Source organism: Lissotriton vulgaris, chromosome 3_1 (genome assembly GCF_964263255.1).
Source record: "Lissotriton vulgaris chromosome 3_1, aLisVul1.2, whole genome shotgun sequence".
Taxonomy (NCBI): Eukaryota; Metazoa; Chordata; class Amphibia; order Caudata; family Salamandridae; genus Lissotriton; species Lissotriton vulgaris.
Genome location: NC_141689.1, coordinates 945,455,178 through 945,480,987, shown reverse-complemented (window position 1 = coordinate 945,480,987; position 25,810 = coordinate 945,455,178). Strand labels below are relative to the sequence as shown.

Sequence of the window (25,810 nt, the reverse complement as noted above, 5' to 3'; positions counted from 1 at the left end):
AACCGATAAAAGTGCATTTACAATTCGATACCTTGTGGGTTTTACTGTTATAGTGGGGCTTATATAATGCACCACTCATAGAAAATACACTCCTATGACAATTAACATTTTAGCTCACATGCATCAACTTCATTAGGAAAGCTTCCCCTTTTTATTTTAACACTCCTCTTTGTCTCTCTGTCTAAACACCTATTGGCCTATCAGCGATGACTGATAACATCAAGTATCATTCAAAAATATTGATGTCTCGTATTTCTCCATTAGTAAAAACAAAGAGAGAGAAATAGATGGTTTTCTTCTGTATTAATCAGTAAAAATGAAAAACTGTGAACCTTATCCATAACAGAAGGTTAAATTGCTGGATGCGGCTTCAAGATTGGCAACTGAATCACTCAGATTTTAGAACATGGTAAAATAGGCACCTTAACAAGAATATTCTGAAAAGAGCATGCTTTTCTTTAACCCTCGAAAGTACTTTAATATTTCTACAAAATTTATGGATTAGTTCACCCTTTGAAATGTATCCTCTTATCAAACGAATTGAATTACTAACGTTTACCTCAAAGAAAGTTAGTATTTACATTAATATAAACCTTTGAACAAGCCACACACGACTAATCACTACCCCAAAGGAAGAACCCTCACCCCTAAAACCTTCTCGGTAATTCTATGATGAGAAAACTACGGTTACAAGCATTTATCCAAGCATTTTTTAGCTGCCATTGTTATTTCCCACTTACGTAAGGGCACAATTATCCATTTCCTTAACAATATTTGACCTCAAAAATATTTATTTTTAAACACATTTTGCAAATCTGAACACAAAGGTGACATAGACCTTTATGGTGAATAGTAAGAAGAGTAGTAAAATAAAACACAGGCCCATTCAATAAGTCAATTTGCAAGAAATCTTTTGGCTACCCGAATCACCTCACAACATACAACTTACATACAACTCCAGATTTTATTTCACAATAAAGGGTGCATTAGTGTTTTCTCAAAGATATTCGGTCGATCAAAGGAAAAGTATACATTTCAAGACCGTTATATACCGAGAACAAGGACTGTTTCATTCTGAGTAATAGTTTACTTATTAATGCAAAGAAATCTAGTGCAGGGTTAAACGCTTTCTGCCATTTCGAAAGGAAACAAGTTGGCATGAACCAGAAGAAAGAAAGGCCACGGTGTGAAATGAATAAGAAAAGGCAACACAATAAAACCACAGTATTTCTGAATGATTAAACGAAAGTCAAGTGCCCCGTTGCAAAATCAGAACAGTTCCAGAAGAAAAAATAACATGTTAAAGGGGGTTACATACAAAGAGAAGTTTGAGGGGTTGTCTGGAGTACATGGAAGAGCTGTGCATATTTCTTTGGCCTCACTACAGTTAAGCCACCAGGCAGCCAAGACATGGAATCCCCATCCACCTCCGGCTAACCCAGGACCACCTCTCCTTCAGGAAGCATCTCAAGACCTGGCTCTTCGAGCAGTAGCGGACCCCCCCACCCCTTCCACAGCACCATGAGACCCTTCCGGGTGAATAGCGCGCTATACAAATGTCATGAATGATTGAAGCGCAAGTGCAGCTTCCAGGACTACCAACTACGTGGCATTGTGTCCGCACATTTGGAATGGAACAAGGACCACAAAATAAACATTGTCACTGCCAGGATCTTTCCGAACCTAGTGGCAGGAGTTTTTTTTTTTAAACGTATTTATTTTAAATCAGTTTTAGATTGTTCAAACAAATGTTCCTCTCTGCTATCTTTGTGCAACCATACAAAATGCATGTTTTTTTGTGCACATGTGTGCATTGGTGCAAATCCCATAACAATATCTCATTACAATCTGAGATATTTTCATATCTTTCATATATACATATATATTTTTTTAATCGTTCAATATTTTGCTGCAGTTCTCAAATGGACTAACTTAAACCTCAGAATGCTAATGGAGAAAATGTTGCATTGAATGCCTATAGTCCAGCAAAACCAAATATGTGATTTTTTTCCAGTGGAAAAAGGCTTCGAAAGGTAGCCAGTTTAGTATTTTCAGGTGAGGGGAGATATGGTCGAATTTTTTGGATCCCGCAATGTCGATTCTCCAATTATCATGCTGAGAGAATCTTGATTTCATTAAAGACAACGGAGGCTGACATTATGCAATAACCTTTTATTGCTCCCAGGACATGCAGCCCTTTAAAGTGTAACAAACATCATAAAGAAACATTCCATAGCAACAACAAAGCACCATGACGACCAGCCATCTTCCTCTTAGAGCTGCAAACGAATAAAACAACTTCTTCCAAAAAAACATGCTCCATAGATTCTTTTATAATTATGAAGATTCTGAAAAGGAAGAAAGAAATTTATGGTAAAAAACGCACAAAAAATAGAGACATAAAAAGCAGGCAAAGATTAAAGATGTGACATCCTGCAAAAGTTAAAAAACACAGAATAAACAAATCAACCACCAGGGAGTGGTGGGGGGGATAATGTCAGCCTCCGTTGTCTTTAATGAAATCAAGATTCTCTCAGCATGATAATTGGAGAATCGACATTTCATTACAAGACCGGAGGCTACATTATGCACGTTTAAAGCTCTGTAAAGCAACGTTACTCACATGTTCGACAGGTTTAAGATAAAAATTAACAAAAGTGGAGGCATTAGACCAATCTGCTGCTTTGAGGATATCTGAAATAGAGCCACCACTCCAAAAAACCTTGCTGGCCATAGCACCTCGAGAAGAGTGAGCACCAAATTTGGATAGATCTATGCCAGCTTCAAGCATAACAGTTCTCACCCATCTCGAAATTGTAGCAGAAGAGACTGCCCGAAAGGGTTTAACATATGAAATCAGTAACTGATTTTCATTTAAAGGTCTTAAAACACTCATCTTTTGCTCATAAGCTTTGATACAATTAACAACACAGAGTTTGGGACAATCCAAAAAGTAAGGATAAAAAATATTTTCAGACATAGTTTTAGTTCTTTTCCAAATTTCAAACAGTACACCATCAGGAGAATACATTTTATTACAGATTTCTAAAGCCTTAACATCAGAAACACGTCTAAAAGAAATTAGACAAAGGAGAGTAGCTAACTTAGTAGACAGCTGTTTCCTGGAAAGAGAAAGGTTATCAGGCCATGAGGTAAAAAGATCAAAAACAAGATTAACATTCCATAAAGAATTATACTTAGCCTTAGGAGGACGTTTGAGTCTTATACCTTTCATAACTCTACGAACTAGAGGGTCAGTACCAATAGAGAAATCATTTGATAGAGAGTGACCTGCAGAAATTGCAGATCTGTAGCAGTTAACTGTTCTGTAAGAAAGTCCAGACCTAAAAAGATCTGCAAGGAAATTTGCCACTTCTACAGGAGGGGCAGCCACGGGATCCAAATCCCGTTCCAAGCACCAACTACACCACTTTTTCCAGGAACCAATATATCTTCTCCTCGTTCCCGGAGCCCATGATTCATCCAAAAGGTCTTTAGCCTCTCCTGAAAGGCCCGAGTATCTTCCCGAACCCCTGAAATCTTCCAGACAAGAAGGTCCATTTTGTCTTCTAAGAGAAGAGGATGAAATTCTCCGTCGGGACCCCGAAGAAGATCTAAACTCCCGGGGATAAGGCGAGGGAAGTCTATTGTTAACTCCATCACCCCTGGGAACCAAATCTGAGAACTCCAAAAGGGAGTAATTAGAACAGTTTGGCAAAGCTCTCTTCGAACTTTCAAAAGAACTCTTTGGATTAGGGCAAAGGGGGGGAAGGCATAGGACAGCAGGGACTTCCAGGGTTGGAGAAGACCGTCCACTGCTAAGGCTAAGGGGTCTGGCCTCCAACTGAAGAAGCGATCTATCTGAAAGGTAAGTCTGCTTGCAAAAAGGTCTACTTCGAAAGGACCCCACAGCATTGAGATTTTCTGGAACACTGAAGGGGCCAGTTTCCAGTCGCTGGAGTCCTTTAGGAATCTCGAATTCCAGTCCGCCCTTGTGTTTAGGAGACCCGGAATAAACTCGGCTCTCAGAGAAATCTTGTGATCCCAGCAGAAATACCAGATCTTTTCCGCAAGATCCGCTAGGGATTTCGACTTTGCTCCCCCTAGCCGATTGATATAAGTAACGGCTGAGAAATTGTCTAGCTTGACCAGGACCACATTGTTTTGGAGGATAGACTTGAAACTCATCAGGGCATTCAAGCACGCCAACATCTCTAGAGAGTTTATGTGAAGGGTTAGTTCTTCTCTTGACCATTTCCCCCCAGTTTCCACCTCTCCAAGTCTGGCACCCCAACCAAGATTGCTCGCGTCGGATTCCAAGACAAAACTCGGTGAATTTCCGAAAATTGCCTTTCCATTCCAACTGTCTAAGTTGTTTCGCCACCATATAAGATCCTCCCGAGCGTCTTGGGAGAGGGGAACTATGTCTGAGTACCAAAGACCCCTCCTCAGACCTGAAGCTTTGAGTCTCTGTAAGGCCCTGTAGTGAAGGGGACCTGGAGAAATAGCCTGGATGGAAGAAGATAAGAGACCCACTATTCTCGCTAATTCTCTCAAACTCACTTGGTCCTTGGATAAGACATAAGAAACTTCCTTCTTTATTTTGGCTAGCTTCTTCTTGGGAAGTTGTAACTGGGTTAAGGTTGTGTCCACCTGAAAACCTAAAAATTCCAGATTTTGAGAAGGTGTCATAATAGACTTTTCTATATTGATAATAAAGCCAAGACTCTCCAAGAGACTTACTGTCCAATCCATATGGGATAGGAGTTCTTCTTTGCTCTGGGACATCAGTAAGATGTCGTCTAGATAGATAATAAGGCGAACCCCTCTTCTTCTTAAAGAGGCGACTACAGGCCTGAGCACCTTGGTGAAACACCAAGGGGCGGAAGATAGGCCGAAAGGGAGACATTGGAACTGGTAAGTTACATTCCTCCAAACGAACCTCAGGAACTTCTGAGAGAAAGGATCCATAGGGATTGTAAAGTAAGCGTCCTTGAGATCCAATTTTATGAGCCAATCTCCTCTTTGAAGGAGATCTCTCAGGAGGTGAATACCCTCCATTTTGAAATGGCGGTAGACCAGAAAAGAATTCAGTTCCTTCAGGTTTATTACAGGGCGCCAACAACCCTTTTCTTTTTTCTTCACCAAGAAGATTGTACTCACGAAACCCTGACCAGAATTTTGGACGATGCGTATCGCACCTTTCTCTAGCATTTGATTCACTTCTGCATCTACCAAAACTGACTGTTCTTGGTCTATAGAAAGCTCCCTGGGTTGTTTGGCCTGAAAGGGAATCGATATGAAATCTATCTTGAATCCCCTTACCGTCTCCAAGATCCAAGCATCGTTTGTTATGGAAGGCCAAACGTGACTGAAAAGGGAGAGTCTTCCCCCTACCCTTGGAAGGGAAGAACCAAGAAGAGGGAGTCTTACCTTGTCCTTGTCCTTGGGACTGGAATCTTCCACGACCGGTACCACCTCTGTTACGATAGTTTCGGCCTCTTTGGGGAAAGAAGTTACCGTATCCCCGGTAGTTCCTTGAGTAGCCACGCTGATTCTGTTGGTAGTAGGATCTGTTGTAACCACGGCCGACAGCCGATCCTCCCCTGCCGACCCTTCCAAAAAATCGTCCGCCAAACATTCGTCTCATATTTGTCTGTGCTTTGTTAAAAGCTGCAAAGGTGGATACATATTTGCCAAGGGACTTAATAAAGGATTCTCCGAATAGAAGACCATTGGGATCCCCTTGCACATCTTTATTGGCCAAATCCCCTAACTTGGGATTCATACGCATTAGGATAGCTCTCCTTCTCTCCGAGGTAAGGTTAGCGTTAGCGTTACCCAAAAGACATATGGCACGCTGGCTCCAGCCTCTAAGGAGTTCAGTGTCAACTGGAGTGCCATTCAAGGAGGCCTCTTCAGCCATGTCAAGGATCCTAGCCAAAGGACCGAGGGTATCCAAAAGTTTATCCTGGCACTGCTTAAGGCAGCGTTCCAGGCCTTTGCGGGGATCTCTCCCAGTTTTAAATAAAAAGGTTAAAAGTTCAGGATCAAGATTAGGGGTTGACCCTGCTTTGTTATCCAAAAAGGGTTTGGGACACTCAGACTTCATAAGGTTACGCGAATCTTTTTCAAGAGGTTTGCCAATCCAGGTTTTAATAAATTGGGAGACGTGGTCCAAAGGCCACCAATCTGAACCTCTAGGATGGGTGATCTTGGAAGGATTAAACATTTCATTCCCCGATGGGTCTTTAATGGTGTTGAGATTAGTAGAGGTTAGAGTCAGGTCCTCGTCAAGGAGGTCGTCCTCAAGCTTTTCTAGAGGATCAAATACGTACTCATCAGCCTCCTCTTCCAAATCCAATGGGGATAAATAATCGTCATCATCATTGACGAGGTCAATTGTGCCGCGATGGACACCCAATCTCTGCGTGCCGCAAGGGACACCTGTGCTCTTTGCGCCATTAAGGCCGCTCGATCTTTTTGTGCCGCTCGGGACACCCGCATCACTTGTAGCGCAAAGGCTACCCACAGATAAAACTTTATCAGATGTTCCCCCTGGAAGATTTTGAGGTTCAATGTGTTTAGATTTTTTAACAGCCTTACCGCCTTTAGAGGGGAGCGGGTCCACCTCATCATCATCCGATGAAAAGAGCGTTGGCTCAATAGGAATGTCCCTTTTCCTCTTAAGAGCAGCTTTGATAGCTTCATTAAGGGAAGATTTTAAATGGCTCTCAAAGAGACCTATAAGGGAGGCTTGGGTAATGGGGGGGTCATTAACAGAGGAGTCTCCCTGTGACATAATGCAACAAGGGGTGTCAGAATAAACAATAAATAAATAAGCGTTATCTGTTATAAAGTGTTCCCCCTTTTTTTTTTTTTTTTTTTTTTAATATCAAGTATCAAGGTTAGATCCGCTGAAAGCGCTACCTAAACTAGAGATTTAAGGCCCAAAGATCAGGGGAGCGAGAGAAGGCAGTCGGGTCGGCAAACGGAGACAGAGAAAACAGGCAGTTAAAAAGCGCTGAAGGAGAGCGCGAGGACGGGTCTCGCGCTGTGTTTACGGTCAAATTTTTGCTTTGCGGGTCACAGCAAGAGCAAAAGTGAACCATTTTGGCCGAGCGGGTCACCTCCGAGTAACGGGAGGGACCCGGAAGCAGTCCGCATAGCGTAGCGGGTCTGAATCAGGAGCCCGCAGCCCGCCGAAGGTACATTGGCTCAGTGAGGGGCGGTAATGAGTGTGTTTGGTGGCGGAAACGCCGATATCGAGTTTGTTTGGGGGCAGAGAGCGAGCGGAGCCTCAGTGGAAAGTAGAAAAGAGAAAGGGACCCAACCGAAATTGGAAGGGTATCTGAGAGAGGTAGGAGATATACTCACCTTAATAAAATCGTAACTCACAGGAAAATGTTGGACTTAAGAAAAAAACGTTTCATTCATTAATTACACACATGCTGAAAGAGATTAAATAATGTCAAAGAGGCAGTTAATCAGCCTAAATATCTTAAAAAACAGAAAGTCATGAGAGACAAGAAGAAGTTGTACTTAACTGTCCGTGGGCAGCGAATAAAAGAGGAAGATGGCTGGTCGTCATGGTGCTTTGTTGTTGCTATGGAATGTTTCTTTATGATGTTTGTTACACTTTAAAGGGCTGCATGTCCTGGGAGCAATAAAAGGTTATTGCATAATGTCAGCCTCCGGTCTTGTAATGAAATCAGCCTTGTGGCTGCATTAACACAAGCTTTCAATGTGGCAGTTGAGATCTTGGGGAGTCCAGCCAGGGTAGTGCACCCGTATTCGATCCTTGATATGACCAGTGTTTGAACTGCAGTTTTAAGATCGGTTTTGTTCAGGGAAGGTTTAAGTTTTCGCAAATAGCTCAAGTGGAACCTGGCGTTATTTGCCATTGTATTAACATGTGCTAACATGTTCAGGTTTTTATCTAGGGTAATTCCCAGTGATTTGGTGGAATCTACAATCTTTGGAGAACAGTTTAGAGCAGTGATAAGGTTTGTCCATTCTGTGGACTTTAGTTTGCTTTCATGTGGTGTAATCAGTAGGAATTCGGTTTGTATGTGTTTTCTGTGGAGTAAGGGATATTTACATAGGATAAATTAGCTGCAGAACTTTGTGGAAAATTGGAAAGCAACCGAAAGAAAGAAAAATGCAGGTTTAAGGTATCTGTCTTTTGGTCGCAAGTATCACCCCTGGGCTGTATAGAAACCTACAAAAACTAATCATTTTCAACATCTTTGCAACCTACGGTTTCATTTGCTCGATTACAGACCCTGCCACCCTCTCCATGACTGTCCAGTAGAATGAACTGAACATTATGCTTGTCAGATTTTTAGCAGCCAATTCCCTCCTGTCTCATTGAGCCAAGCCAAGGCTTGATCCAACTCTTTATCCCTCTGGGTCTCCTGATTGGGTCCCAGGCATTTAAGAGTTTTCTATGGGGTTTGGGTACCCACAGGTAATACGACTCTGCACAGAGCATCTCGGAAAACTGGAATCAAATGGACAGCAACATGCTGCTTTACCGTACCTGTCATTTGGTCAAAGTTATCACCCCAAGGCTCTATGGTAATATACCTCAACTATATATTTTCAACTACTGCTCCTGTGTTGGAGTTCTCATTAACTACAGTCTGAAATCTGTAGTCAGGGTAGGACTGAGAACCAAAACCGGCCCTGGCAAAGTGCTTGGTCGGCCCCCTGGGGGTGCGACTGAGCTTATGGTCGGGCCGATTTTTGGCCGATTTTGTTACAGGGCCGCTTTTGCAGCTATGCTGCAAAACGGCCCTGTAACAAAAACGGCCCCCTGGGACCAAAACCGGCCCCCACCCTTGCAGCGCACCGGGGGATTGCCCTGTGCCCGAAATGGCCAGTCCGGGCCTGTCTGTAGTGCACTCTCACTTTCACATTTAAAGTCTGATGTTTGTAAGGGGTTCTAGGTAATATAAAGTGGTGGCACAAATCACACCACTTTATACTCTTCACTCCACCGAAGATGTGCAGTCTTCAGAAATATCTGGGTATAAAAGGTTTCCATAAATGATGGCCAAACTGGGCCCAAAACCCCAGCTACCCACATCTCAAAAATCAACTTACTTCCAAGCTTTTTCATTTGCTTTCCACTGGCATGTTTCTGGGCAAGTTCCAAACACCAGACCTATTCACATATGTGGGGTACCATTGTAATCAAAGAAAATGCATGATGGTAGGAGATTTGCTCTTATCTATAGAATTACCCTATATGTTTGGCTTACTATTGCATATCAGGTTCCACAAAAACACTTTTCAAAACGTTTCTTCGGATTTTATGGGCAATCCAGACTTCAGGGTGGTTTCAAAGACACTGTATCATTAAATTCAGATTCAATGGGACATTTAAAAAATACATATTTTTTATTTCCACTCTCTCCAATTCGTATTCGTTGCAATTTTATTATCAAGTTATGTACAGTGAGTACACAGTGAAAACATTGTAATTCACAGCTTGTTTGCCTTGAGTAGCCAGGGCTTTACACAAACTATAGACACCATCCATACATATTGAAACTTTAAGCAGAGGTTATAGTCTCCATTTCTTGTGGATCAGGGTTCTGTATTCTGTACAAAATCTGAAATCTGGTCTCCAATTTATTTTCAATTGTAATTAGTGTTTTTTTTTGTTGTGTTTTTTGTTTAAATTTGGTTATTGGGTTTTTACATTTCTTATTGCTTTTTGACTCTACATCATTTCAATGCAATCAGTGTTTATTTTAGTGATTAGTTTAATTGGAAATCCTTGCACAATGTAGAAAAGTGACCCTACTACTGACTCACTAATTGTGTCTACTTTCCAGCAATGGATAACGTTTTGGGTTTCCCCACTGGTTCAGACCTGTTTTCCCTAAAAATGACGAGGCAGTATGAAGCACAAACATAGGAAATGTCCATTAGCTTAGAATAAGAAATATTTCAAACAGACCCTGGCCCCTTGCTGGGGCCTAGACACACGGCTCCTTCCTCACACTTTGCATTGTGAGAGGAAGCAGCTATCTGCCTGTGCCTGTGCCCTAGGAAAGAGACAGATACTGTTGGGATTTTGTTTTTAGCTATGTGCCTGTGGCCCTGCAAGGTGTCAGAAGCTCTCTTGATTTTTTTTTGCCCAAGACAAAATCCAAACCAAATGGAGTATGGCTCCTTACATGGACACAGAACTGTATGTCAGTGCCCCAGGAAAACTATTTGGATTCTTTTGGTATGATAGAAAAAAATAGTGTCTGGCTCCTTACTGGGAAAGATACGAAGCTTCTTCATCTAGAAATTGGATCAGGAACTGTGGACTGGGTGTAGGAACAATCTTAGTCCAACCCCTTCCAATCCTCAACCCTTGATTAATTTCTTCCGGTGGTTAGGAGGAAGGGATGTTGGGAGGGAAAGTGAAGGGAGTTGGTGCTCCTTTCACCTTTGGGAAAAGCACATGGGACCGTTGGCATGGCTAGAGAAGACCTGGGGGCACCTCAACTAGTCCGACCCAATGGCTCGACCCTTGGAAGGACCTGAAAGGGGCTAAGGAATCCCTCCCAGGTCCTTAAGGCATGTGTGTAATGCCACTCATGATGTCACACACCTATCAATGAGTTCACCCGGAAGTGACTATGGGGCAACCTCACTCAGGAGTTTGACAGTGTCCAGAAAGGACAGGGCATTGGCAAACTCCCTCCTGGGCCCACCTGACATAAAAGTGCTTGTTTACCTCGGAATATAATTTTAAAAGATGGCGCCTGGCTCAAGGGCTTGAATAAAAATAAGACTATGTATGTCATGTGGGCATCCTGTTCACATAATTTCATTGCATATGTAAACATAAAAAGGTCAAAGAAAAGTTTAAGGATGCAGATGAAGGATTCAAGAACTGTACGCCATAGAATGAAAGGACTGTAGGACGTTGACTGTGGAAAAAGTAGTAGCTATATTGGAATGTGTATCTATGCTGGGTTTGATGAAATAGTGCTTGCTAACAAATGTATGCAAGGGTTTAAGTATGCTTACCTGAATCAAAATGGGAAATGGGTGCTAATGGACAAAAACGTGATGTGCTAGGTATCAAGAAAATGAAGTTGAGTGGCTAATGAAGAGGCTGAATTGAACAAATCAGATGCAATAAACAAATGGGTTACCTTGAGTTTGAGCCAGGTGAAGAATCCGTGCTGTAACATATCTTGACGTATCGACATCCACCAATGAACGGTCTGTGCCTATCTTTTCCAACTGGGACAAAAGAGTTCCAATTCTAGTGCTGTTGGGAAGACTGGAAGGAATTTCAAGAGAATCAGTTGCTTCGTATGTCCCTGTACCACATTCATTAGGCAAGAAAATCATATGAAATGAAGCAAAATGTGTACACGGTAAATGTAATAATGAATTTAAAAACACAAGTAACTAAACAAACTGGATTGCTTCAGCCATTTTTTTAAATGAAGTAAGCTGTACTACCAAATCTTAAACAACTCAGTAATACCTAAACAAATCACGGACCAAAACAACTGGATTCAAATAGTGCATTACTTTGTTGGAAAACATTTAAGACTTTTTAAAAATGCCCCCAAATCACTCACTTCTGCTTACAAAAACAGTAGTAGATTCTACAGAACAATGACACACATTTACATTTAGATCACAAAGTTAACACGGCAAAGGTTACCAACAGCTGATAGGGATTAGGTCTGGTGTGGATGCTTCAGCAAACCCGCTTTTATGAAAAAACGTTATTTCCACTTACAGAGTAGTTTGGAAAAAGAAGGCAACCATCATGACATCATTCAACTTTCCTTGCAAGGAGGGAAGAACAGGAACTTCCCCATTACTGAGCAACTTAATGACGGGAATCTTAATTTCTTAGCAATAGTTGAATGAGACATTCAAAATACTGATTAGCAACCTACGTATCCCACAAATGGTTCCAGAGCAATAACATGCATTCCAAACGTAATCCCTAGAATTTAGGTTTTACCTTAAAAGGGGCCATATATATATATATATATATATATATATATATATATATATATATATATATATATATACATACCTGGGTCTAAATACTATTGGAAGTCGAGTTGTGTATGTGTCAGAGGCATAACAGAAGAAAATGAGTTATTTTATTGAGTCTGCTATTTCAGGGGTTGTATTGCCACCCTTCATTTACCTAACCACAGAAGCAGGGCTCTGAAATATGTCACACTCAGCAGCATGTCAATGACGTATACCAATAATGCTTCCACCATGGTACAAGTTGCATAATTCTGTATCATTAATTGCTCATATATTATCACCCACTAGGTCGCCACGCCTGGGCACAGCCATGCCAAGTGTAGAAGTCAAACATGTACTGTGTGCACCTAGCACATGCAGCATCTGTAATGAAACATATTCGGTAAGGCAAGTGGCCATATGGTAGAATAGCTGGAGAATCTTGAAGTAATCTGTGTCTGCTATTTAAAGAGACTCTTCTCATCTGCAAAGAGAAATAATTTCACTAATTGTCCAAGATGATCTGCCACAGATCCCCTTCCTGTTTCTGGTGCTCAACTATGTCCTGTACTCCCAAGAGAGGAACCGTTATGAACACAGAAGGTGACATGCAACGTGTACTTACTGTTTATTATCAACTTGAGAATGGGCAGGGAAGGAGTTTCCTTTGGTAACGATGCTATTTGTGTTTTCTGTGTGCTCCGTGCTCTTAATTAAAGACAGTCACTATAGGCATAAGGGTGCCATTAGTCCCCCAAATTGTGACAGGCTTTTTAACTGCCCATTCAGAAAAAGGCCCCAATATTGGTAATTCCTAGCCTTGCGAATTGCCGCTGGGCGCTGATCTTGTGTGTCAGAGGGTTTCTGGATTCTCCCCTATAGGTATCAGTGGTGAAGAGGTGTCACATTAGTTACATTCCGCTCGCTATGTAGGTTCAGGCCCCAGCAACGCATCGCATCGGGTCCAGACACACGGGGAACAGCACTATAATTCTGGGATATGTACTGTGCTGCCTCTGCTTCAGATGGAAAATGGGGCATTTCCTGAGGTCCATGCAACCATAAACACAGGAATTTCGGTTGCTCTGGTACATTATGAGTGATTTCTAGTTACTGACTATACTGTTGGGACAAATTATATGTTTTCGAAAAGAAATAATAATTTGGGAATCATCATTTTCATGAGTGTGATTTCCCCAGCAACAAAGCATGACTGCTTCAGCTAGCTGTCAACTTGCTTAGTTAATTAGTCCATATATGCACCATAACTATCAGTGATACCCGAGGGATCATAGTGTACAGTGATTCCTAGTTAGTGCATGGACTCGTCCATCCACTACAGTGGAAAATGCCCTCTATACTTAGCTGTATTTTCTGTCGAGGGGAATAGTAAGGTCTTGGATTAATTAATCTTTAACCCTGAGAGTCTCAGATTCTTAGAATTTCGCCTAGGATAGGTGACGGGTTAAACCCCGGATCTTTCAGATACAGTGGAAGGAAATCCTTATCCATTTCTCTGAAAATCTTAACTCCTTCTGTCAGTAATATTCACGAAAACTGCATGCCAGTGGCTCTATGACCAGTGTGTATAGTAACAAGGAGCCTAATTGACTACTGAGCCCAATTCCATCTTCTTTAAGACTTTAAGACTGTCATTATGTAGCCACATTCCAAACGTTTTGTGCACCCAGACAGGCAGCTAGCATATTTATCAATAGATTCAATTGCACAACAGTTGTAAAAAATGTTTGTAAACTGTACTGTGTTGATCGTCCTGGAACAAACCCAGCCTAGACATGCAGCACCACTCCTGGCATGCACGTGATCAATTGGTTGTCAATGATTTCAGTTAGAATTTGGCATCAATATTAAGTAAATACAAGAGTTGATATGATATGCGAGTACCTACAATATCTTCTGGGCCTGGTCACTGATGTCCTTCTCATAAGATTCAGCTGATAGGCCGTCCAAGCAGGCACACAACCTTTACCACATTTGAGGATGATGGTTATGACTCTTGCTGCCCAGTAGGGATGAATCCGCCATATCTCTGAATTTGCTGAACTTAGTATGTATCTCTGCCTGCAGTGAGGCATCCCTGTCGTGGCATACTTTAATTCCAAATTTCCAATGTCTTCTCCAATAAATTTAAGTTACTTTGTATTGAATTATGAACCCTGGATTGCTTAGCAATGCAAATGCAGCATATGTCGGCCTTACACATCTCCCACTGGGTTCCACGGCTGGACAGTATTCGATAATGGTGTTTCTTAAAGACTTCTTTGAGTAGGGCCTCCTATGAGAAGAGCCTCACTCCAGCTCTGTGACTCAGCAATGGAAGCACAAGACCTAGCACGATTGGGGAGTGGTCTGAACGTGTATGTGGTACGTCCACAGCTACATGCCCACAAGCTCACATCTTGTGTAACCAACCAGTCATCTATATGAGAGTGCAAGTCAGGTACAGACAATGAAAAAGTATAATCAGCTAGAGAGGGGTGTCTGAGTTGCCAAATATCCACTACATGTACATCCCTATTATCCAACAAATTAACTTTGCTGCAGACAACAGGCCACGAGGTGACATTCCAGAGTTATCAATGCCAAAATTGTGTGGTTTCCTTCCAAACAGTATAGAGTGGGATTCCTTACCCTGATATATGTCGAACAATTTGGTGTAGAACTGTTGGATGTCAATGTGAGGTCCATAAACATTAATGCAAATTACATGTTACCCCTCTATCACTCCTTGAATTACCAAAAATCACCCATTCCAGATTTCGGATTTCTCTAATCAGTAAAAACAGGGCACCCTCCATTGTCATGTTTCATGTGCCTTCAGTTTGTGTAGATAAAAGCAACCGATTCTCGAATTGCCCAGATGGCAAGCCATCTCCCAATGCCTGAAGCAACTTAATTGACTGCTAGTGAATACAAGGATTAATTTCAAGGCTCTACTCATCACTTTCAGAGCGCTCCAAAATAGGAGCCCGCTTATCTCAGTGGTAGGCTCCAAGAATATGCATTGTCTAGATATTTACGATCAGTCAAACAGGTCTTTTATACATTTCTAGAACTCACAGGGCCAGAAGGGATGGTCGCTCTTTATCATTTTTGGCCACAAAGCTTTGGAGTGAGCTTCCAGCAGACTTGAGAATTTCCAACTCTGAAGATCTTTGTGAAAAGGGCTGAAAAAGTTTTCAGAGAATAGCCAGAAAGGGTTGAGTCACTTGGTGGTAGCGCGGGAAGCTTCTTTGGTAGCAGTGGTTTGCACTCTACAAATGGCAATCATAAATTTCCAGACAAAACATTAAATCTATTTTGTGCTTATGCAAGCAGGCCATTACTAGCCTGACTATTCGGGGATTGTTCTGCCCTCTCATGTTCCAGGATAGGAATCTAAATGGCAGTTTTTTCCTTGTCTGGTAGTTAGCTTATGTACTGTGTCTCAGTCCTAATTTGCACTAATCAGTGTTGGCAGGGCTTATCAGAGTTTCTTTCGCCAATAATTGACAAGTAGTAGACATCATGAATATCATTATCAACTAACTTCCCCCACCACCCACACATACTCCTCATCCTAGCTAGCAGTGGTACTGACCTCTTCATTAAGAACCAACAGCAAAAAAACGTTGTCTTACCTATCAAAATCAACTAGTAAGGATGATGACTGGGGTTAAGGGTGCAAGGCTTTGTCACACCACTATTACGCAGTGGTGGTTGCTCGTTTATAGTTAGAGATGGGTTAGCTTCAGCTGCCCTACCTCATTTGTACAGTCCCTAACCTCTGCATTCTAGTAACTGATCTCACATGTAGGTGAGGTTAATATAACAATAGCAGAGCATAAACATTTACCAAATGTTGCTACAGCAATCCAATAACAACTCAATAATCATGTGGTTTGAGTTTCCTATAAGACAATATCTGTTGGTTAGTCACTGGCCAGTGTAGCAGTCTCAAATAGTATAGTCAACACGCGCAGTGCGTTAAATCGTTATTATCCATAGGTCAAGTATGTTCTTCATCTTCGTACCAGGCGATAGTGGATTTCCTTTCAAAAGACGCTTTAAGCGGGATGTGCGGTGCCTTCCAGATCTTAATTCTTGACTGGCATCAGTACAAAAACTCTTTTCTTCTTAAGTATTTACCCTTTCGCTCCAACATATCATCTTCAATGTCAGACATGTGGCGCTCTGCTGCATCCAGTCTGGACGCTTGTCAGTCATGGCGCTAGCTCATGCAATCCATTTATGACATTAAGGTGTCCCTTTTACAGTTTACTGTCTTCAGGCTATGCCTCACTTCATTCAGTATGGCCGTGATATCTTGATCCATTATGGTTTATGGCTGCAAGGCTTTGGTCATATCCTAAGTGCCGCAATCATAGTCTCCAGTGTGAACTAAGTACCTACGGTCGGTTTCACCTGCTTTTGGTATTTTTTGCCTTTCTAGTTACTGCAGGGTGGCAATATGTTACACTGCAACTGGCTTCACTTGACTAGTAGAGTGGTACCCCGGTATAAGGTTTCAAAATTTATTTTTCTTTTGTTGGTGGTGCTATTGAGCAGGCACTAGCAATGGCAGTTACTCGCACCTATGTTCCATCTAGGGTGACTATCACTCCACTTGCCTGATCAAGGCGCATAGTCTATCTACATCTTTGCTAGTCTAGTTGGGCTAATCCGAGCTGAGAATGCCACAGGGCTCATTTCTCCTCCTCAGGTGCACGCAGCTGACACCCACATGCCTCAAAGAATGGTCCTATGGAGAGTACATTTACCTTCTGTCCTTTACACTTCCACCGTCTGCAGTCAGCCCCTTGATCAGTTGAAATCTCACCACAGCAACCTGCCGTCTGGTGCCAACCCAAGGGATTCATTATTTTCGTTCTGCTCCAGGGCAGCCCTGAGCAGTGCCATCAGCACCTTTATTCTGGAATGTGGACAATGCCGAGACTTCTGCAGTACTGGCAACTGTGACCATGAGGCGCCTAACCCTATGGCTATAGGGCACACAGGTGAGCCCTCAGGTATCTAGTCTCTGAGACTCTGTGCTTCTGGAGGAGAATGACTAGTGTCACCAGGCAGACAGAAACTGCTCGATGTTCCATTGCGTCTGTTTATCAGTTTTTCCCAATGTCCTATCATTATTTTTGCTCCCCAAAAATACAGGGGAATAGAGCAAATGGGAAATCTCCTGTTCACATCCCTCCTTATAAACTACTGTCATCTAAAAGTGCTGTGGAGACAATATCACTTTTATGCTGAGGACACAGCCAGACATCAAAATTTGGTAACCTAAAGATGGAAAACGTTGGCCAAAGGTCTACAAGACAATGAAGCTTAGATGGTAACCACCACAATCTGAAGCTCAACCCAATTAAAATATAGTTCTTCCTGCTATCCCCACATAACGGCTCTTTCCTGATTGAAAGATGGCTCAACTCACCGGTTGTGTTAAAGGGTGACCCCAAAATCATGGAGCGTGCCACATTTCTCAGCTTCATTTTGGACAAAAATGTTAACCTTCAAGCAAACATCCACGCTATGGCCACTGGGCGGCAATTTTAACTAAGACACTTCAATGGAACCAAACCTTTCATCCCAAAGCCTCACTTCAAGCACCTAGTCTAAACCCTGATAATTCTGAGACTGGACCCTGGAAACCCCATACTCATAGGTATTCCCAAACTGCTGCTAGTTCAATTCAAATCAGCCTTGCATGTAGCTGCCTGGCCAGCCACAGACACAAGAAAGTATAAACATCTCACCTATCTTGGTCGTTGCAAAAAACAAAGGAGCATTTTTAATCTAGGATGCATCGCACATAAAACTTAGTCTTTGGGAGCACCAAACTATCTTGTGCAGAAACATCTAGTGGCCAGTACGTTCTTTGTAGCAAGAAGGACTCTCTCATTGAAGCCGATGGATTTAAAATAGCAAAAACTCTAAAGCCATCCTTCTCAGGAAGTGCACATTAGGTCTGGATCCCTATCCCATCGGAGATTAGGACACATCCTAATGAAAAGTGTTATATTGCACCCCTTCCAGCTGTGAATCATGTTCTGTTTTTTTTGTTGGCTGAAGTCTTGAAATTAGTGCTTAATGTTTTGTTCTCAAAGTATGTAATTCAATTGTCTATGCTATTCACAGTATATTTTATAAAATATTTATGTTTACGATATTGTTTCTAAGTAAAGCTCTTTGTCCCACAGCTAACTAAATAAACGCGCTGCACTTCTGAGATGCCATAATAATGAAACATTGTCCACCATATAAATGCTGAATAATAACAATGTTATATCACGCTGCTTTGAGTCGCATTCACCAGTTACCTCATATCTACTGGGAAAAAGAACAACATGCACACTCTACTGGCATTCCACAACAAGTGACAATGAAGCAATCATGATTGTGCCTTTAAATACTGCAAATGACTACAAGGTGCAACAACAGCGAATAACGGAGAAATATCTACAAAATAGAAATGTTCAGTTATGGGTTTAATTGACCGAGGGTTAATTACCAGGAAAGCTTGATTTGCTTGTGATTAGACTTAGGAATCTCCTGAGATGCCTGAAGCAACTTGCAAATTAGGCAATCCCGTTTCCGCTGAGATATGTGTAGGTATTAAAATGATCACTCAATACTAAGCCTCCCTACAGCCCTCTATGTAGGATGGAGTCGGTGCACCTGTCTGATCAGTCTCAGATTGCAATCTTAGTAGTGGCCCATACTCGTAGATTGTCACCCTTATTTCAAAGACCTGCTGCAGAGGAGAAAGGAAGTAGAAATCCACCGCTTCGATGTGGTTTCTAACGGCGGATGACTAAACCAATTGTATTAAAAAAACAGAACTGAAATCTAAGCAGAGAAATCGGAATATAGCTCCTGTGCTGAGTCATGCCCGTTACACGACCTCCAGAAAACTGTACATAAAATCTTGAAAAAAGGGTACCATACAAGGTATCATGGAGTGTGGAAGCCATGATATAATGACTTCTCTTTAGGGTCATCATAGAGTAACAAAAGTATGGATGTAGGGTGTAGTACACCTACTGGCCAACACCCAGGTCAGAAACAACAAACAAGTCTTCATGTCTATTTTGTTTGATGGACAGGTTGATTTACTCTTACTACCATACTTCCTTACACCACAAACTCCATGGCACCCTACTCACAACACCGTGTAATGATGTTAAAATGGAGTCCTTTCTGCAATAGAATACATCTGACTCTACAAGCTGTCCATTAGCATGTGTGTGCTTGAATATTGCAAGAGTGCCACACCGGTGACTGGTGTAAGGAAATAAAGTGGGCTTGACTATCCCTAATATCCGAAATAAAAATAAGTAAACATCATTGCAAAACGTACTCAAGTGTGCTAATGTTCCCAGAAAGCTCCCGGATTATATGAAATGCTACATTCAAGAGTAACATGACTGACTGCCTCTTTGCTTAGTCGAAAAACTGAAGGCTGGCGGGCCCTTATAAGTTTTCTAAACCCAGTGGGGAATGAGAGGTAGAGAGTGGTGATTATAAGTAGCTTTTGTATAACCTCATTTAATTAACTATACAACAAATCAAATAACAGACTCTAGCTGAAGATCCTATAATGGGCAAGGCAGGAGTCAATAAACAGCCTGCTGTGCTGTATGTGGGTTTCCTCCTAGAACAGCTTGGGTCTGTTATCTGTACAGAAAAGAATGGTAACCCTCATTCACCCCCAGTAGAATGCTTCATCACTGGAATCCGCCTCACCACAACTGTATATTGATGCACGATGAGCTTCCTTGGGAGCTCTTCAGAGAGCTATGCCTTGCTGAAGAGTCCCATAAGGAGCTCACCGTGCATCAAAAGAAGTGGAAAACAGCAGAGAAAAGAACAGACTATCCAAGGCTGAAAGAGGCATGGTCGTTATAGGATGTTCAGCAGATAATCTGGGATTTGATGTGTTATGTAGAGCTTTTCTGAGTGACAACCTCATGCCAAAGCCTAATGGAGCAACTATTAACAGGAGTTGTGGGCTGAGACTCTGAATTACTGACTTTGAAGTCGGTTGTGTTGCCAGCATAATGCGTTAAGATTCTTGCTTTCATGCAGCATTCTTTCAACGTGATTGACTGCTTTCATTGGTAAAAGTCAGTAGAAAGTAAGTTATCTTTTCCTGGCAACCACTTTGAAGGCAGACATTTGTTATTATGGTCTTTCTATATGTACATTAATTTCACTAGCTGGACAGCAATTTGACTACTGAAAAATGTGCCCCCACAACAAAGAATAATAGCTGCCTTTAGCTTTCGAGAACAAAGAATAATAGCTGCCTTTAGCTTAAGACAGTTCCGTTATGACGATTAATTACATGCGTCCCATTGTTGTGTATAAAAAATTTAACAAAGCTAATGGGTTGGATCATTCTGCTGATGAATAGAATTAAAAGCAATGCATTTTTTTGTGTTGGAGAGTCTTTTCGGAGCTACATTACACTGACTCAATGCGGGTATGGGAAAATGTCAGAAAATGTATAATTATTAAATGATTAACAAATCCTCGGCATGGGAGAGGGCCATCTGCAGAACATCACTTTGAAAATGCACATTAACTGCTTCCATGTTAATTAGTGCAAACATTATTTTTAAGTCTGGCCTTTTGATTTTTACTAAACGTTTATGTATGATATACCCACCTAAACGGGCTTTCAGCCACCTCTCTTCATCCATTGGTCTGTTGTGTCATTTACCTGTTGCTTCCACCCACTACAGCATACAGGATGAGGCAATGGGTCAGCCTACTTTAGCCACTGATGATCTTAACTTTGACTGACTGAATTTTGCTCTTTCACAATGAGCCCATTCACAACCAAGGTAGTTTCCTTTAGTGCCAGTGCTTTTTAGGTCTCGGCTAGCGTAGGCTGCGCACATGCGCAATCTCGCTGGCGAGAATTAATGACTCTGAGTAGCGAGGATAAACCCCGCCCCTTTTCTCCATTGGCTGGCCTCCTAAACGGCGGCCAGCCATTGGAGAAGAGGTCTCAGTTACGTCATTCTCTTGCTGTAAGCCCTGTCCTTTTCGGATTGGGGGGTGGGGGGGTTCGTTTCTTTCTCTCCTCTTTCCATTGGCTGGAATGTAAACAAGTCAAAAACACGCCCGTTGTTTACATTCCAGCCAATGGAGAAGAGGGGAGAAAGAAAAACACGCCCCCCAGTCTGAAAAGGACGGGGCTTAGAGAAACTTCCATCTGTGCCTGCTACCTCGCTGTAATCTATGCCCACTTGTAATTTTCTCCTCATGTAACATTACTGTTCCTATTATGAAGCGCTCTGACATCAGTTCGGATAAAGTCTGCGCTATATAAAAATGCATACCATTTATGTAGCTATCCGTGCAAGTGAATCGATGTGGATGTGCTTTTTCAATTATATGCTACCAGCTTGCAAATGTGAATTTTCTTTTATGTCTGTGGGGCACATAAATGTTCTGTTTTTATGTTCAATTTGCAAACTGCTAACGAGGGTAGAGGCGCTACACTCCTCATAATTTCTTGTTGCCGTCAAAACTTAAAGGGCCTGATTCCGTAACTGAGGTAACGCTGTGTGGACGGCAGTGGTCTGAGGTTAGATCGAAAGTGACTTTAATAAAAATCACTCTCTGCCTACGAGTCCCATTCCATCAGCGTTGTGTCTGCTGATGGCTGTGAGTGGGAGGGGTCAGTCTTCGCTGGGAGTGGCCTGGACAAGATGGGCTGTCTCACCGCCGCCTTGGCCCCCACTGACTCGCGAGGATCCGTGTCTGCCTCCCTCTGAGAATCTGCTGATGCAGGAGGGGATCTGTGAGGGACATGGCGGAGGGGTAGGATGGAAGATGACTGGCGTTGAATATGTGTTATGTTATAATGCTACCATACTGATATTAGACATGCTTATGGCTTCACAGAGCTATTATGGTACTTTTACTTCTTGATTACAAGGAGTCTTCCAAAGACCAGTCTTGGTTAGGGCTACTGTCAGCACGGAGCGAAAATTTTGCGAAAGGTGAAATTCGCCCATTAATTAAACAATTTCACTTGCGAACAAATATCGTGGAATTTTCACTCTCGATACAGGCTGTTTGTGTATGTATCCCTATTTATTGTTGTGTGTTGTAGCACTGACAACACAAGTGCACAACAGAGAACGTCTTTATTGTAGCAGGAGAGACTCTAAAATCGCCAGTTGACTAGTATGGTGTGTGGTTAGATGAGGTTCAGATTACAGAACATGTGCATTAATGGCGAGGAACGGGAAGTCTCTACCATAGTTTGGTATATTTAACTACATGCTGGAAATTTCAGGTCGAATTTGCCCAAAATCATACACTTTTTGGTCAAGTACCAAACTGGGATTTGAGTCAAGTTCTGCATGCTCCCAGCCAAGTAAGTAAGGCACTAGATTGTCATTCTCTGGACATTGTTTACAAGTACGGGAGCCCAGTCTGAAAAGGACGGGGCTTAGAGATGGCGAGCGCTTGTTATAGCTGAAGCACTTCAGTGTGTGCATCATCTTCAGAGAGGAAGTGCATTGTAACTGTAACTCCTGCTCTCCATCTTGAAAAGGGATGTTTGCAGACGCACAACTGAACTGTCACTGAAACTGCCTAGCGTAATTTATTTTATATGCATAATATATTTTTTTATCGTATTACAGTAATGTTTTTTTATGCACACATGCAAGGGTTATGGACATAATTAAATACACATGTTGAAGATTAGCAGCCTGTAATCACATTCGGTGGTAACTCTGGACTGACTAAGGCCCCCCCACCCCCAGTCTTTAACCATCTCACCGCTTCTAAGCACACGCAGTGCAATGAAGGATTTCTCTATCTGGTGAACCTGCTGAAAGTACCCAGCGTGCACCGCGCCAATGCCCGCCTTCAGGGAAGGAGCCTCTTTCACACTCACGATAGGAACTCTGGACCACGAGAACAATTACGAAATTATTCAAACGTGCTAAAAGCCTCACTATTTTAAATGAAGATATACATAACCACACGTTTTTAACCACAGTGCGTAAATGTTCTCCTACTGCCTCGCCCACGCTAGGTTTATGGGAGATGCGCAGGATAGTGGCTGATTCAATTCTATAAGTGGCAAAAAAGCATTACAGAGTGGCGATCCAAACAGCCCTGAGCACTGATCGCGGGAGCGGCTCCTCCTGCAGGACACCAATCAGTGCCCCTTCCTTCAATGGCTGCATGGAAACCGGGCTCTAGGAGGGGAGCGTGTGGGATGAGGGTATAGGAGGAGGTACTTTACGAATAAAGCAATGAGGCGGATAGAGAGAAGGTGGAGGGGCAGTGAGGAGATGAACAGGGAGGAACAGCATACCGCACACAGTAGATTGTTGAGGGGGGGAGGGGAACCGCCGTCGGGCAGTTTATTGATTTTATTTTATGCGTTTTTATATAGCGCGGACTTTACCCGAAGGTGTCAGAGTGTTTCACAAAAAGGAGTGGTACAAAAGGGGGTGGTGATGGACGGAGCATCTGAACCAATCAAACACTCACACCCAGTCAACAGATCTGGGTTTAATCCATCACCGTTCTTTAGCCCACTCTGCCACCACAGTTCAGCCATATGCAAATCAGTCTGACCCTGTGCCTCATGGGAACAGTCCAGCCCGAACTGCCAAGCCATGCCTTCCCTGGACTAGAAACAAGCTTCCGAGGACCGGTTTCTGGCATTGCAGCCGTCTTCAGCCCAGCTTGCTTGAATCCAGTGGCAAAGTGAGCAAGGGACTCACGTCTGAGCATACCCTGCCACACTTATGGTGAGCAAAGTGGTACAAAAGGGGGTGGTGATGGACGGAGCATCTGAACTAATCAAACACTCACACCCAGTCAACAGATCTGGGTTTAATCCATCACCGTTCTTTAGCCCACTCTGCCACCCCAGTTCAGACATGGCCATATGCAAATCAGTCTGACCCTGTGCCTCATGGGAACAGTCCAGCCCGAACTGCCAAGCCATCCCTTCCCTGGACCGGAAACAAGCTTCCGAGGACCGGTTTCTGGCATTGCAGCCGTCTTCATCCCGGCTTGCTTGAATCCAGTGGCAAAGTGAGCAAGGGACTCACGTCTGAGCATACCCTGCCAACTTATGGCGAGCAAAGTGGTACAAAAGGGGGTGGTGATGGATGGAGCATCTGAACCAATCAAACACTCACACACAGTCAACAGATCTGGGTTTAATCCATCACCGTTCTTTAGCAAAAAGCAGTGGCACAGTGTGAGAGAAGGGCAGGGACCAGTTTGCCTCTTTTATTAATGTACAACTCTCCAAGGAGAACAGGAGGCGTTCCAGCAACACAAGACTAGAAGAGGCATCCTTGAGGTAAACAAACTTTTCCAAAGTCAATTTGGTGGGAATGTGAGCAGACCAAGCCCAAGGAGGGGTATAGGGGCCCAGGTGACGTTATGAAACACCGGGATCGGAGGTCAAAACAAAGTATTCACCATTTGCCGCCAATAGAAACACAATTGTTGTGTTGGAGGCTATAGATTCAACTGACATGCAGTATTTTTGTGTGCATGCAAGAAATGTAAACTTAAAATCTTTATTACAATTAATATTGCAGCATTTCATATTATTCTGCTGTATATTTAATGCCTTTCCTGTAAATAAAAAAAGAAACTGAGTGTTTTATAACATGCACATTACATCAGCGGGTGGCTCGAAAGGCTGTGCTGCACACAGACAGCACCCCCTATGAGCCGCAGATGTCTTGAAGGTGCACCCCAGGTACTGTAAGGGGATATTGGCATGTCCGTGTCTGATCAAAAAGCAGGAAAATGCAAACAGATGACTGATGCGAAGGAGGTATGTTATCTCGGCTGGGCTACTGCTACCCTGTTGTCCCCCACCAGTATCGCCAAGAAGGGGGCAAGGGTGACTGCGGTCTGCCTGGGCAAGAACATTTTAAGGATTCAGGGGACCCTGAGACAAACATATTTTGGAGGCCTTATTCGGAACAGCTTTGAATTTATGACTCTTCAGTTCTTTCATGCCCACTTTGGCCAGATCCCTGACAGTGCACAGCAAACTCAATAACCTTGACATGTTATCATCTTTTTAAATGTTTGACCATAAAGGTGATTCCTATCATCTAAGTATAAAGAGGCCAAAATGGGGAAAGGGGGGGGGGGGGGGGGGTTGGGTAGACGTGATGGACACCCCACCGTGCGTATTACTAGTGTTCACCCTGCTGTGCTACACCCCCCCCTCTGCGCGCATTACTAGTGGGCTCCCCTATATGCTTGTGGTGAAGTCCCGCCTGTCCCAGATGTGCTGCTCAGTGGCGTGTCCCGCCGCCACACTACTGTACTGGGTGGATGCAGGTCCACCCTTAAGCAGATGTGCTGCTTGTTCCTCCTTGAGGCAACACCCAGCAAGTGCTCTCTGCCCCTTCTGCGATCCTGGTTGCGCCTTGTGTTCGCAGGCTCCTGTGGGATCCGGCTCTCTTAGGCAGGCAGTTGTGGGCATTTCTGTGCAATGGTGGTTAGTGCTTGTAAACTTTCTGTATTTTTTTTTTAAAAACTAACAGTGGGCACAGTCGATCCTATACGTGAGCTTGGTACAGTTCTTGTTTTCCCATTAGGCATACTGTGTTGCAGTTCCACAGCATGTGCTTCTTTTCGTGCGGGCTGATTAAAATATGCTTTTATCGCACCCACCTTGCCAAAAATATGTTCAGGACTGCTGCCCAGAAACGCTTAGACATCCACCACCACCACATCCACCACCACATACACCACCACC

At 42.9% G+C, this 25,810-nt stretch overlaps 1 protein-coding gene across 2 annotated transcripts in view; it reads right to left on the bottom strand.

Annotated features, from left to right (window-relative positions):
* Nucleotides 1-25,810, bottom strand: part of AGTPBP1 (ATP/GTP binding carboxypeptidase 1) — a 1,139,154-nt gene that overhangs the window by 912,563 nt on the left and 200,781 nt on the right. For both annotated transcript variants that reach the window (XM_086961295.1, XM_086961296.1), the window contains exon 3: nucleotides 11,166-11,296. In XM_086961295.1, the coding sequence (XP_086817421.1) occupies nucleotides 11,166-11,296 (131 nt within the window). The remainder of the gene's footprint in view (nucleotides 1-11,165; nucleotides 11,297-25,810) is intronic.